At 33.2% G+C, this 15,486-nt stretch overlaps 1 protein-coding gene across 17 annotated transcripts in view; it reads right to left on the bottom strand.

Annotated features, from left to right (window-relative positions):
- The window catches only part of LOC138315205 (uncharacterized), a 57,199-nt gene that overhangs the window by 29,529 nt on the left and 12,184 nt on the right, over window positions 1-15,486 (bottom strand). For all 17 annotated transcript variants that reach the window (XM_069256034.1, XM_069256035.1, XM_069256036.1 and 14 more), the window contains exons 2-8: window positions 11,473-11,527; window positions 9,804-9,821; window positions 6,752-6,787; window positions 3,671-3,742; window positions 2,872-2,916; window positions 1,608-1,664; window positions 866-910 (exon numbers count right to left, since the gene is read on the bottom strand). In XM_069256034.1, the coding sequence (XP_069112135.1) occupies window positions 866-910; window positions 1,608-1,664; window positions 2,872-2,916; window positions 3,671-3,742; window positions 6,752-6,787; window positions 9,804-9,821; window positions 11,473-11,475 (276 nt within the window). In that variant the 5' untranslated portion in view covers window positions 11,476-11,527. The remainder of the gene's footprint in view (window positions 1-865; window positions 911-1,607; window positions 1,665-2,871; window positions 2,917-3,670; window positions 3,743-6,751; window positions 6,788-9,803; window positions 9,822-11,472; window positions 11,528-15,486) is intronic.

The raw sequence follows: 15,486 nt of genomic DNA, 5'->3' as shown, positions 1-15,486 counted from the left end.
TATATCTTCAAACATAAATGCCAACGTGGCAAAGCGGGAAACAACAGGACAGATATGGGCGATGCTATATGGGCGAAAATTGTTACGAAGATTTCAAAAAGTATATTAGACATGTGTAACGGAGAATAAGAGTTATAGGCTCCTTGGCTTGTATTGGCATACAATCTTTGTTCAAGGATCAAGCTAGGCATAGTCTCAAGTGACATTAGCCAACAGTACTAAATTTATAGTTAAAATTTGTTCTGATACCATCTGTACACACCATATAGGATGAGTTGTTCCCATTTGGAATCTACCTGCTTGAAATTATACCATACAACCTGTGATATTTCAAACCTTTTCAAAGATCATTACTTTTATAAACCTTATTTTAGCTTATTGTTTTCTATCTATGACCTCAATATCTATCTTTTTTATTTCACACTATGTTAGTGTATATCCTGTAAATTTTTACACGTTGCTATATTAGCATTTATGTACATCACACTTCAGTGTCTTAACTTATTTTGTGTAACATTTGTGTGACATACAAGTGTAATTATTAAGTTATTACCTTTAAATTAAATTTTCTTATTTCTGCTAAACTGTGATAGCTGTTTCCAACTAAATATCATGTATCTATTGCATGCTCGTTATGGTTGAATTGGTGTCTGTCTATATATATATATATTACCTGTTTGTACTGTGATATTTTTACATATGTTTGTCGCAAGAATAGCACTACAGTGCTAATGTTATTATGTTCCTCATGTATGCGACATAAAACTTCTTGACTCTTGACATCACAAAGACATAGAATACCCAGGGTAGTTCATTTTGAAATTACATGTATTGCAATATCATCAATTAAGCGCAATATACTTACCCTGCGTGGCGATCTTGGAGACTGGTGAGGAGAACGGTGAGTTTCCTGAGATAAGCAGTAAAACCTCATTAGACCCACATAAGATATTGATGATGAAATTATTGTATTTCTTTAGTTTAAATTCTATTGGATATAATCAAAGATCACAAAGAATCATTGCTCCGCACTTCCAATAAACAAAATGGTCACAGTTAGTCACATTAAATTTGCCAATTGGTTATGAGGAATTTTTTATGCTAAAGATACAATAAATGATGCTTCCAAATAGGACATTGTTATATGTATAAATGTGTTTGAGCATTATTCTCTAAACCAACTAGTTTTCACTACGACACACGTTCGCAGTTTATAGTGTATGGTTTCATGATGATTCAATTTCGTGATTAATAGTCACATGATTCTATTGTTCGTGTTTGAATCATTCTCACGAAATTTAATCATACGCGAAAACAAGTTGGATTACAGAACCATATTCTGAAAAATGAGAGTGATAGACATAGCAGAGTGAATTCAGATCAAATAAAAATGAAAAAAGAGAAAAATCCACATAGCGTGTGTCTACTTTGAAAAGCGAACTTCAACAGTACAAAGCTTGACAAATACTCACATATGAACAAGAACAAAACAAATTATGGTCGTATCACCAGCAATTATTTATGACTTATTATCTTTCGGTGTTTATCCCTTACACTTTTCATCAACCAAAATTAAAGTCGGCCTTGAAAACATTTGGAATACTTACTACATAAAAAGCTTCGCCAGGTTGAATTTCCTGTCGAGGACGAGTTTCTTCATACCTCTATAAGTAACAATGGATTCCTCTAATCATGCCAATCATTTTTAATCTGCATTGTCTCGTCAGTAACGTGTGTCTTACGTATAACAAGCTGAGCTTTTTGGGAAGATTTTGGTGGTGCAAAGTACACAGAAAAAAATAACCGACAAGCGGACATTATTCTGAAAATGTCCTATTTGAATCGACTAATCGCCTTAAATGTGAAGAGAAAAGGGAAAGTATAATTCATAACGGTTTATAGACAGTCGGTCTATTAATTTACCTGTTTGGTTACCGCCCCATCACTACTTAAATCACTAATTCTAAATGTGTACATAATTTTATTGTTATTTTCCTTGATTTCCAAATTTGAGTCAAAAAGTGTTCAAGACAATATAAACACCCCTTTCCGGTACCGTGATCTCGCTAATCAGAAAATGAAAATTGGAAACCGTTCTACCTGTAATACATTGAATTCTTTCCGGTAATGCTGGACAAGTATGGGCTGGATAAGGCCACACGAAGTTTTTAATCGAACGACATATATCATAATGGATGACACAGCTTCTGTCTGAGCAAGCGTTAAAGACAAAGACTAGCAACAGAACAGCCTGGTTATATACAAAGTATATTGACTTGTATAATCGACTTATAAACAGTACATTTTGTAGAACTGTACACCTTTTAATTTATTGTATTGGTGTTTTCTGTCACTTTTCAAAACAAATATATTTCTTTGGAAGACTTTATGTTTACTATTGCTTTTTATGATGAAGCCAGTTACTCACGAAATGATATAAATTAGAAATGTAAATTATAAAAATACATAAACGTGCATACAAATTACTAGACTAGAAAAATATACTACTTCAAACGTTTGTTAGAATTTTATTAAATGAGATCAATCCTCATGATTTGCAGAGTGCAATGAAAGATAACACTTATATTTATAACTTAATTAATTGCTACTAAGTTAATTTTACTTTTTCAAGAAAAGAAAAGAGTAGAAAAATTGTAATCAAAATAAGAATCAACCGAAACGTGAAAAAGTCAATAATACATATCAAGCTATCCTACATATACAAAGCAGCAAGCGGACCAGGGGAAAACAAAGTCTTTCACTTCAGCACGTGTGGTGTAAGAGGAACCACCGTTCACAGTTGTATTAAAGTCAAAGACTTGGTTTGCCTGTCCTAGAAGTGTGACTACACAGCTTTATAATGGTACTTACCCGGTCCATGGGTTCTCTGGGCGCCTCTCGGAAGTATCTGTCCCCCTGTTATGTGACATATAGTTCATTAGCACTTTTAACACTAACGCCATCATTGCGGACAAGAGTAATATATTTCGAATTTTCAAGAACGTTTGCATTATTTCTGCATTTGATTTTTTATTATTGAACTTAAACATATAATATGTATTACAATATAGAACATATTTGAAAATGTGTAAACATTATGTAGCCTGAGATACTCTTGCCCTGAGTAGATGTCTGGTGTAGGTCATCTATCTCGGGCAAACATGTATTTAACAATGCTGCATTTCCTAAAGTATGCATCTAGTTGGATGAAGAAAACCGTTACAATATTTGTTTTTTTTTGGGGTTTTTTTTCGTCGATATCGTTACGGTGTATCTTACAACTATTGTAACAAGTATGCATCTAGTTGGATGAAGAAAACCCATAAAATGTTGTTTTTGTTTGTTTGGTTTTTTTTCCGTCGGTATTGTTACGGTGTATCTTTTACTATTGTGTAACCTATAAAACACCTTTCTGTGCGTTTCTTTTCTGATTTATCATTATATATTTCTCTGCCTGGTATTCTGAATCACGTCCAATTTTCCCCTCTGGATAGTAAACTATCCTGGAATCATGAAATATTTGTATTGTCGATATCATCATGACGTCAACGTTACAAAAGGTGAACCGATACAGAATCCATTATATATATATAAATAAAGCGAAAATCCCTCTTATCAACTTAAAGCGTAATCAATAGGTACACTTAAGATATGAAAAGTGTATACTTACACGTGGCCCATCTGAATAATAGTCTCTCCGGGGGGATTCGCCGACGTAAGGGGGTTGTCCTCGAGGGGATTTCTGTATTCCAGCATAAAATTTGATATTGAGATAGAAACAAAAACTTTCATCCAAACGAAATGAAGCTACGAAATATCAGATAATATACTGACATTTAAGAAACCATTTCTAGTATTTAACTCAACGAAAGAGCAACATTTTGTATGCATAGATAATTGACGTGAATATACGAATACACTGATCCTTCTTAAACCTTTTCTGGATTATAAGTGTGCTACGTGTTCTGATCAAATATATTCACATCTACATATTCTTACAAATCTACTATTTAACCCATTTAATAATCTATTATTGAATAATATTTTCATCGTCAAAATAATGAAATTAAAATTTCTAGTGCTAGCAAACCCATCAGTACGTATCAAAACGTAATAAAATATGTAGCTTCTGTCCTATCTTGGCATTGTGCAATTGTGATACATAAGTATTCAGTTGGTAAATGGTAAATACAATGTTATAAATATGTGCCATCAATGATCAGTAAGGTTACTATATATAATGTAGGATGTTATTAATTGTATAAATTTGTATACTATGCAGCAGACTTAAAGAGATGTTCTTCTAAACTCTTTAGCTGAGGGGCCACATAATAGTCTTAATAGACACCCTAGCAATATCACACAACCCTATCGTGATCTTCTTCTGTAATTCTTCGACTCTTAACATTCCATTTAAAAGGGAAATTACCCCTGTTTATAAGAATGCGTTTAAGATCGTATACACACACATGCCTGGAACAACCATTAATAGCTGCTTTCACGATAGGCACCTATAAATTCGGACTTTGTTATCTATACATTCTATACAATTGTAATAAGTTTATGTAATGTCCTTAGATAACAGGTATTTACTCGAAAATTATTGTTTATTACCCCCTTTGACAGCAGTTAGAAACTGTTTTAACATGATACCCTCCCATGTTATACAGTCAATCGATAGGTCCCAGTCATTAATCAAGCCTATGTTCATAGACTCTGCAAGGTGACACCGAGTACGTGTTTACACTAGTGTCTCCTCTTTAAAACATATTTATCAATGGTTCGTCCTTTTACATGTCTCATTTATTGGATTTATTTAGTGTATACCTGACTTAAACTATTTTTGTACGATGATCAAAATTAAAATCACTACCAAGAAAACAGTCTAAAAGTAAGCTGCCACACAGAGCTAAGTGACGCACTCCCCTTATATCGAATAGTACATTGTATGTAGTAATTTATCTGCTGTAGATTATTATGTATCAACTGCTACGTATGCAGGCCAAATGCAATAACATGAATGTAGAAACAAGGTATATGCCTGTACAATTCAACACCTGTTCAGTGATTGCACTCCACTAAAGACTGCATCAAATAAAATTAATTTTAAATCTTGTGAATCTATCTGTCTTAATGATAGATATAAAGGTCACGTACTCTTATCTTCCCATTTAAAAGTTATATGCGAAGTTATTTTAAAAAGTGTGTGTATCACCAGGGGCAAGGTTAAAAATAAATTGATCTATACTGTAATTAACTCACTTAAATAGATTAGCAGTGTGTGGCTAATAGCATCGTCATGGTGATGGGTTATAAACAAACTGCTCTACTATAACAGCGGGTAACAAGATATGTGACAGTGTATCTAACTTTGATCACGAACTTGTCAGCCAGAGCTGAAAACACCACGTTACTGCATATCATACTTAGTGCTAACACTCACAATCTAGTTGGGGAGAAATTAATCCATGTTCTTTTCTTTATTACATTGAGTTTCAGTGTGAATAAATATCAAATAAACTTTTTATACCAAAGGCTTTTCGCTCTTCCTTATATTAATCCACAAGCTATGATAAAAGTCTTAATGTTTACTGTGTTTGCTGAAGTGATCTAACATATAACTGTCCAAAAAGAGAGAAATATCACATCGCTGTGACCCCACACTCCCACCACTGTACCAAGTAAACCCCTATTTAGTTTTATGTATATTTTTGTGATTGTACTTTGATCTCAAATATTCTCTGAAATCTTCAAGAAATGTTCATTCTTTCTTTTAAATAACAGCACAATTCCTATACACATATTATGTTCTGAATTTCATACAAATCAATTTTCGTAATATTTCTTGTAACGTAACTGTCATTTGCTTAAAGCACAGTATTCATAAATTTATATAAAAGCTATAAACATTACACCAATAGATCAATAGATATAATAATATGTTTAAAAAATCAGATGGATAGACGTTAAAATAGAAACGAATAAAGATGTTGGATGACTCGATATGTTTAAAATTATAAACACATTATACTATACTCATTATTTTATCGCGACATCGGCGTTAAAACACTTGTTTGCGATTATTTGATTACAGTCATGTGTATCAACGATACTATCAATTCTTTTACCACAGGCTTAAATTTGGAACCGTGCCCAGCCTTTCGACCACTATAGGACACCTTATGGGTTCCTTACTAAAACACGATTTTAATACAAGATGCACCTTGTTACATGAAGGAGATAAACGAATTTTCTTAATGTCTATGCGGATTAATTCCAAATGAAACATAATCACTATTATTTTAAATAGTAATCGTATCTTAATGTAAGTACATATCAACACTCTTATAAACCGTGCCAAACCAACATAAAGACTCCCAGCCCGGTAGGCTGTAAAACTTTACGTGTGGCTGTGTAAGCGTGAACGCTTTATAACTGCTGTCCTATAGAGATGTATTGTTAAGGAGTGATGGCGTGTTCACAAGTGTCAATAATATCATATTGTTTAGAACTAGAACGAATGCCAATTCTAACCGATTTGATTAAAGTAATTATTTACTTATTAATGTGTATTGTAGTATCTATCTGTGTTGGTAATGCTGCAATGTGTCGTCTAACCAACTAACCCCTTCACCACCTCCTCAATATAACGCAAGGTAAGAACTGTCGAAAGAAACTATCAAATATTTCGTGTAATCATATCCAAGGTTACATGTCCGTAGACACAGAATTATCGTACATGTATACTTACATTGTAATCATGTTTGTATGTCGTCTGCTGGTAATACTGAAAATTAAAAACAAATAAATATATATTATCAAAATTCGTATAAGTAATGAGGAAGACAAAATGTTTCCTTAACTCCACCTAGTAAAACCAGTTAAATCAAAATTACTTCATTAATCATTAGAGCTTAAGTTCACTTTGGTAAAGCGCTGCATGCTTGCTTACAATAACGAAAGAATAGAAGACAGAAAACAAGAGATGAATTGTGGTCGTCTAGTGTAAATACGTGTTTCAATAGATGCCATGTAGAAGTGAAATAATGAACATCGTTAACGTAATTCCACCCAATCACATCATTTTTAACTGTGAATGTTCATGTTAAGAGATTTAAGTAACAACAATTACTAGAACGAAATGTGGATTTTACCAGGAGAAACTTATCGAATTGTTACATTATACTCGACAGTATATGTATAAGCTAAATACAAAAACACACTAGCATGCAAATTGTACATTAATGATCTGAATGGCGTTATTTTTCTGGGAAGTACACGAAAAAACTTGTAAATAAGCACTTGATCTACCCTGACCAATCATACAGCCTGTTAGAGAACACACTACGTAACACATGACTAACACTACCAACACATACAGCGTGTTAGAGAGTGCTCTTCTTCGATTCGTTGCATGTGACAAACGCTGTCCAATCACACAGCGTGTTAGAGAGCACGCTTAAAAACACGTGATCAAATCTACTCAGCCACAGAGTGTGTTAGAGAGAAAACTGTTTGTCGAAAACGAATGAATGTTTCTAATTGACCATGTATATCAATGTTTACCACAAGGTTCCTTTCAGAGACGGTTTTAAGAAAATAGGATATATTATTAAGGACGCCATGTAATCAATCTTAATGCTATGTAATCTAGAGAAAAACTGAACTCGTAAATTTTAACAATTTTAATTGTTGAAATTAAGTTTTGCTCATTTACATGTGTAACAGTACATTCATGACAAAGAAAATATCTTTTGATAACTTGATTAAAGTGAATAGTCGGGCAAAGAAAACCAGTCTAAATGCGTTCATTGGCCTCCCAAAAGTTTTCACATGTCCATACGACGGTCAAGTTCTGCTTACGTTTCCCAGTTCTGACCATTGAAATAAAGAAAAGTTGAAAGCATTGAAAGCGAGGCTGCGTGGAAATGTAACCACGGACATAGTCAGCCGGGAGGACGTTTTAGGATTCCTATACTTTAAATTAATTTCTACTTACACAGACAGATTTTGACGAGAAAGTTTAATAATACTGGATACATTCACACCATTTTTACCGACTTTAGCCATCCTTGCCCGACTGTTCACTTTAATTAACAGATGCAAATACCTTTTTTGATTTCTGTATTTTTCTATCTTACCAGAAATATTTTTCTTTATTCAATTTTTATCAAAACATTTATACATATCGGTACATTTATACAAGTGGTCATTGCGATTTTAGCTGAAAATGGTCTTGTTAGAAATTAAAAACCTGCTCTGAGACCATTCACCAAAGTTATAAGGAGGTAATAGATCACAGTACACCAACCATATTTCTTTAGATAGATATGAAATCAATGAGCAAAGAAGCAAACTACAATTGGCTTAATAGTTACAAATACATGCAATAGTGATTTTTTTGATTTTGTATTCGATGTCACCATATTTACTTCGCAAGAGTAATATCACATTTTAATTGAAGTTACAGAGAATCCACCAAGGGGAATTGTGAGGGCATATAGCAGTGTTAGATAGGTTTCATTTCTTAAAATGATACATGCTGTCTTTATTAAAAAAAAATACACTTCATAATGAAAATCACACGAATTTTATTTGATCATTCTCTCGTGGAAAAAAAGTCACATATTGTGACATATCATAAGCAATATAATGTTATTCGTATACCTATATATGTCGTTTTAAAAGCATAAACATGTAAAGTCATAGGAAATCGCTGACTTCATGTTAAAACTGCACAAGGGAATGCATCGGTAAAATCTCAAGATTAAGTAGGTATTGATTTTCCGTGGAACAGATATGGAAGGCTTCTTGATATCAAGAAAACATAAACAGGGGAGGGCTACTGGCATCCTCGACTTCCATGGATTACGATTTCTGCACCCTGGAATATGTCATTGCAAAACTGATGGCTATTTGTGCGACATTGGATGAGTCCATTGGAGTTTGGTCCATGGATGTAAATCAAAAGAAATGAATAGCAATACAGCGTAAGGCCTTTACAGGCCTGTGTTTAGCCAGCTGTTACTCCTTAACTACCTTCAGTTTTGCTACGACATGTTCCAATGATTTAGATATCGTAAGTGAGCGTAACACCTGCTGAAAATCGAGGATGGGATACTGGTAGAATATTGTGATACATTTACCAGTCGTCCACTATGGGGGTGTAGGGCTAATGGTAGCATGCCCGGACACCTTATAATTTTGCCCCTTTGGTACGTAGTAACAGTACAATGATATAAATTATCATACACAACATACGGAAGCTTATAGTTAGTATCTGGTCTCTACCTAAAACAACAATCACTTATAAAACAATAAACCAAAATTTAGCCCAAAGTGTCGTCAAAATTGGTCCTCTTCGGCTTCATGCATCTATAAATATGAATTTTGTACGTTCTTTGTTTAAGCTATTATGCATTGGCATTTTGTACAAAGAACGAAAATAGATATATAAGGAAGGACGTCTAGGAGATACAATTCTAATACTGATATTGAGTATGTAGTACATGGATGTGTAACGATGCAGCGTTAAAAGTAACAATTACTGTATAGCCGGTTGTTTTCACGGGCAGAATATTGTCGCGATTTATGTGACATGAGAAATCTGTTCGTTAAAATGTATAATTAGTTACTCTGTGACATGAGAAACCCGTTCGTTAGAATCGTTAGAAGGTATCTGGTATATTCATCGCGAAATGTACCAAATTAGTGTTCAATTAAGTCATTTGAAGTGAAAATCGCGAAATTGTTTGTTTGACCCACGAAAACAACCAACTATACAGTATATACAATATACTTGCCTTTGCAAACGAGTTGTCCTGTAACATTTACATTTCAAACTTCAAAAATATTTTTACCCGAAAAAGAAAAGTTTTTTTTAAATGAATGAAAATGAAAACAGAAAATTATATGAGATTCCTATATTTTGTTTAATCGAACACATTGAAAATGCTCCATTTGCAATATTGGTTTAGGTTTGAGCAATTTAGAAACCTGGCAGTAGTTGTAATCATTGTATACCTCATGGCGCTAGTTCATCAATCACATGCATCGCCCACTACGTTTTTGCAGCAATTTACCTTTTTACTTTAAGACATATCTCATTTTGACAAAGAGCGCAATGTCATAGTGAAAGTGTAAATAAAAATATTCAGCTATTTATTGCGTAAGAAATTCAAGAACTATGATTATAATAATCTATAAGCAATGCTTAATCATCAGCGATACCTAGGACCATGTATTCTTGATTTATTTTTCGCGTTTACACACATCTACTTTATCTTTATCTAAAAAGATATGCAACCTCTCCGAATCGTTACCTCCTAAATAACAATGTGTGCATGTGTACAACGTCATCAATTGCTGTGTAGTTGGTTCTTATGTATATTTTAAGGACTAGATATGATATTATTATTGACATTCTATAAAACCACAATCTAGCACATCATTTGGAGTGAAACCTACCCTGTTTGTCTTCATACCTAGCAAGTTCTGTAACGAAAATGGACACTTACACGGAATATAACGTGTTATGTATATATTCAAATCTCTCCGTTAACACATAGGTACTTTGGTTATGCTACACTGGTCTGTGCATTCAAGAACACAAACATTAATCAGTTAAGTATCTTAATTACGCCTAGCTGCTCTTTCATTAAAGATACTGTTTGTGGTGTATTTTATCGTGTTCAGTCAGCCAATAGTGACTTCCATAGTTTGTTATGAAACGAAATGCATTAAGATACAAATGAAATTAGCTCTTCAATTGATTTGACTTTTCCAAAGTTATGGTGATTTGTACCATATAATCAGTAATTTTTTCATATTTCTGTAGTATCATTGTTATTTTCATATAAGCAACCTAAGAGTGATTTAGAATACCTACGAGATGTTTAATTTTGAAGAAGGAAATATCTTTACTCGAGATTTAGATTCCAATGCTTCAGATGCTGCAGCGATGAAATTTTGTCAAAAAAGGAAAACCTGAGTGTAATATTTTCTTTGCTAGTAAGAGAGAGTTATGTTTACATTAATGGAAGGGAAATGGTTGTGATGATTATTGGCATACGTTCATTCGAATAGCCATTCGTTTATAATACACAAATTAATTGAATATTAACACAGCTCTCACTAGTTGATTGGTATCAATGCTTGGTCAGGTTCCCGTGAAGAATATTTCTATACCAAAGCTTTTGTATTAGTAAATATGCAAAGCGAAAAAATAGGCATGTAGACATAAAATATTTATTTTGTTTTCCTATCTGTTTTTCATTGAACTATTGAAATATCTTCTTCATTTTGCACTGCTCTCAGTAATGTTTCTATTTAATAACAGTTGTGGTTTCGAACAAGGCGGTTTTTGAATATATACTGAAGACCTAAACTTTGCACACAACCTATCCTTTCAGTCATCTTCCTTGACTGATAATGTAACGTTTCATATTCTATGTGCTTGCGGCATATACTCACCATGTTTGACACTTTTCATTAAGACTTCCAATGAACGCGTCAGGCGGGTGGTCACCTGAAACAAAACGTTGAATAAATAAATTGATCACATCAAACTAGAACGCACAATGATGGCAGTATACCAGGCAATTAAAAGTTTTAAACCATATTGTCTGTACAGTCTGTATCTGTATGTGTTCAATATTTTATTGTTTCTTGAAATATTTTTTCCTAGTATACATGCATTACATCAGAGAACTTACAATTGATATTGTTTTCGGGCAATAGAGGTATAAAAGAAAATTCATAGTGTTTTCTGAATAAACCGTAAAAGAACTTGAGAGTACATTACATACATGTACCAATAAAACTATTTTAAATCCTTAGAAAGCAATCTACTTAACACAATTCTTGGGGACTTAGTTCACTAAAGATAACAAAAATGTCCAACCAATGAAAATGCTCTTTACAAGGTTCACACCGCAAACGAATGGCAACAAGTATACCTTACGTTTAATTGTAATATTACGCTTTTATTGCATGCGTCTTATTTATTTGAGAAGCTACCATATGCTCTATAGTATATCTCGGTGACTACAATATAATCAATAACATATACATGTATATACATTGGATTACTTGAAGTTTTATTAAGAAATTTTCTGAAGAAAACAGCTTTGCCTCTTCATTGTATAAGCTTACATGTCCGTCAAGTAAGAGTTTCAGACTAAATATCAATGTATATGATGATATAACGGTACAAGAAATGCCAATTCATATCAATGATATCAGCATACCATACCAACTCTCACAGACACACCTCAAACAACTCTAACCTTGGACTAGTTGTGGATATCAATTACAAGTTGTAAGTTCAAGCGTAATGAGTCTCAGTCATGCAATGTCTTTGTAATATTGGAGTAAATTCCAATCAACATGTACAATATGTGACACGTTGTATAGGATCAAGGTAAGTCAAGAAAGGATCTCCTATCGACCACAAAATAACTCCATCACATATCATAGTACTAAAGCAAGTGCTACCTGAGAAATCGGACACGGAATCCGTGTCTTTAAGCCGAAAATTAAAAGATAAAATGAGTAAACAAATCCTAGATTTTAAGTCTTTTACTCAATTTCCGTTCATCGAATCAATGACAGGTAATCAACGTTACACAAGTATTGTGTTCTGACCAAAACAACTTTAAAGGGAACCGCTGATTATATTCACAATGCAGCTTTTCACCTAGACAAAACACTTTTTTATTGGAACTCAGCGAAAAGGTAATAGAAGTATGAAATCGGAACTGTTATTCAATTGATCGTCAAGACATGAAGCAAAAACTGTCATCTTTTGTTCATATACGGTTGTCTTTTTGTAAACATGGAATTTTTTCTACTCCGAAATCGCGTTTATAATACTTTCAATTCACCAACTTAAATTAATGAAATAAATCAAAACAGACTGAAAGAATATTTGCCCTGTGAAGAAGTCGTATAGACAATATATTAGAACATTGTAACTGTCATACTCTGATCATTTTATCTAATATAACTAGATGACATTTTTTTCATTACATAAACATGTTAGTTTCGAAAAGGATACTATTGAAGATCAAAAGTTAGTATTCGGTACCACACATTTGTTGAATGATATAGTGCAAAAGAACAAAACATAATTCGAATAAACGAATCAACATTACATAAAATCTCTGAAGCCATGCCAGATTTCTGATTATTTGAACTAATCTACTACAAAAGCAGTATATGATTTACAGGTGTGACCTCTTTTCAAGGTTAAACAAGTGCTTACTGTAGATCGATAGTAAACTTTAGTTCATTATTGTACCTTCACAATGTATTATACTGCATACACATGCAGACGGTAACGCTGCTGTCGTGTTGTAAAATAAATAGAGTTATATGCATATAAGGATCAAATGGAACCCGGCTGTAGCAGACCACTGTTTTATTATTTTGATTTCATAAGTTCTAGCAGATCTGGAATAAAGTATTATCTGTATTAGGCTTGGAGAGGATTGGAAGGCATGCTTCGCAATCCGTATGTCCCCAATGATTCAATCCTGTCATTCTTCGTCCGACAATTGTCTTTATTGTTCTAACATTTTGTATACTGTATTTTTAACTTCATGAACTGATGTTCAGCACTGTTTACATCAATGATTTGCCATCTGGTTAACAGATCAACTGGTTCATTATGGCACTGAAATATTCATAGTGGCCATCGACAAGAGTAACGATTTTAATAATATCGTACACTATACATATTGAAAGATTTGTCCCATTTATTTATATTATCTGAACATTTATCGAATATGCATGATTTCCTTCATCATCCGACTCTTTAATTGTATTTTGCAATTTAAAATAGTTTTGTGTACGCCTAAACTATGCAGTGAAAGAATAATATAAGCCCATAACAATATGATGAAGACTAAAGACTTGCCAACCGCTGTTGATTGGTACTATGAAGATAATGTGGTAAAATACGGCATGTATAGCCAAACCTTAATTTGTGATAACTAAAATAAAGATAACAATACTATATTAGTGATTCTGTCTGGTCAGCACATTGGCTGTCACTATATTTATAGCTAGTAGGTCCCACCTTTAAGTTAGAGCTAAAAAAAACCGTATAAGACATTTATATATATATACTAACTGTAGGTCGGTAATTTTCTACAGGTAATTCGACTTTTCTCCACCTGACCCTGGTTGTTACTTTGATGTAAAACAAACCAATCTCTGAGTATATCTATTCGGCTATCACTAAACGAGTCTTTGGAGACCCAAAGGGATAGAACACCTAGCAATTTCATTTTCTAATTACTTTATGTAGTAATTGTAACAGCAGATGATTGTATTGAAATAAAGCCTAGTAATTATAACTAGAATAGTACATTTAGGAATAACTATACATTGATAATCAGGTAGCGATTTTATCTAACCTATCAAGCGTAACTGCTGTTGTCAATGCCACGCTTCCTGTCAACTTATCATGGTGTCACAGAAGACCGAACGCATTATCAATATTACATGGCCTTAGAGTACAAAGGTATAATGGCATTAGATTTATATACATTACAGTAGCATTAGACTGGATCGAAACTAAGACAAAGCAGTTCGGTTGATACTTACTGAAAAACTCTGCGATTTCTTATCGATAAATCCAATTTAAAAAGTAATGATAACGTCGATTGATTTCACTACCTGATCGGCACAAAATTTGTCCTTTAGAATCTGTACAGATTACCGTGAAAAGATAACAGTGAGGTAAATCCCTTAACACAAGACAACATATAACGTGTCGTTAGAATCTCCAGTGGTTACTAAGACCAGGCATTTAACTTTCATCGACTTCAAACCGACCTAGTCTTCACTTCAAACATGTCTACCCATACCATCAGCTTGACACGGTTCGCTCGAGATCACCTTTGTACAAAACACTTTAAAAGCATATATATTGAAAGTTTTAAATAAGCATAGGAATGTTATAATGAATACGATTAACTTGTACAGGCATTTAACAGCTGTTTTGTTGATTTACCTCGTAGTTCACCTGAGAGCGTCCGAGATATCGTCAGGTACGTTTACCAAGCGACCAATACATTGTGTAAATACATAAGCAGTTATGTGAAACATAATGAGTATTCCTCCTTTCACCACGATGTGTAAGTTCTAAATGAAATAGTCAATGTTTAGACTGTGGCTTTGTGTTTTCATTTATATAATGCTTTGACAACTTTTTATAGTCAGTAGTTTTTACTTTCCATACGATATGAAATATGGTTAGATGAGTAAAGGGATCTAAATTATCGAAAATTACATACACATACGAACACTCACTGCTAATTCACGCCTCGATAATTAAAAAAGGTGTATAAAACTTCTATTGGTAGGTTACATACTTACGTACTCTTAACAGTTTTAATCATTTCTTGAGAATAAAAAAACCATAAATAAGAAGCAATCAGAATTCCATTTAAAAATCAAGTTACTGTCATATTTAGCTAA

The sequence above is a fragment of the Argopecten irradians genome, chromosome 2 (assembly GCF_041381155.1).
Source record: "Argopecten irradians isolate NY chromosome 2, Ai_NY, whole genome shotgun sequence".
In the NCBI taxonomy this organism is placed as follows: Eukaryota; Metazoa; Mollusca; class Bivalvia; order Pectinida; family Pectinidae; genus Argopecten; species Argopecten irradians.
This window is presented reverse-complemented; position numbering and strand designations above follow the sequence as displayed.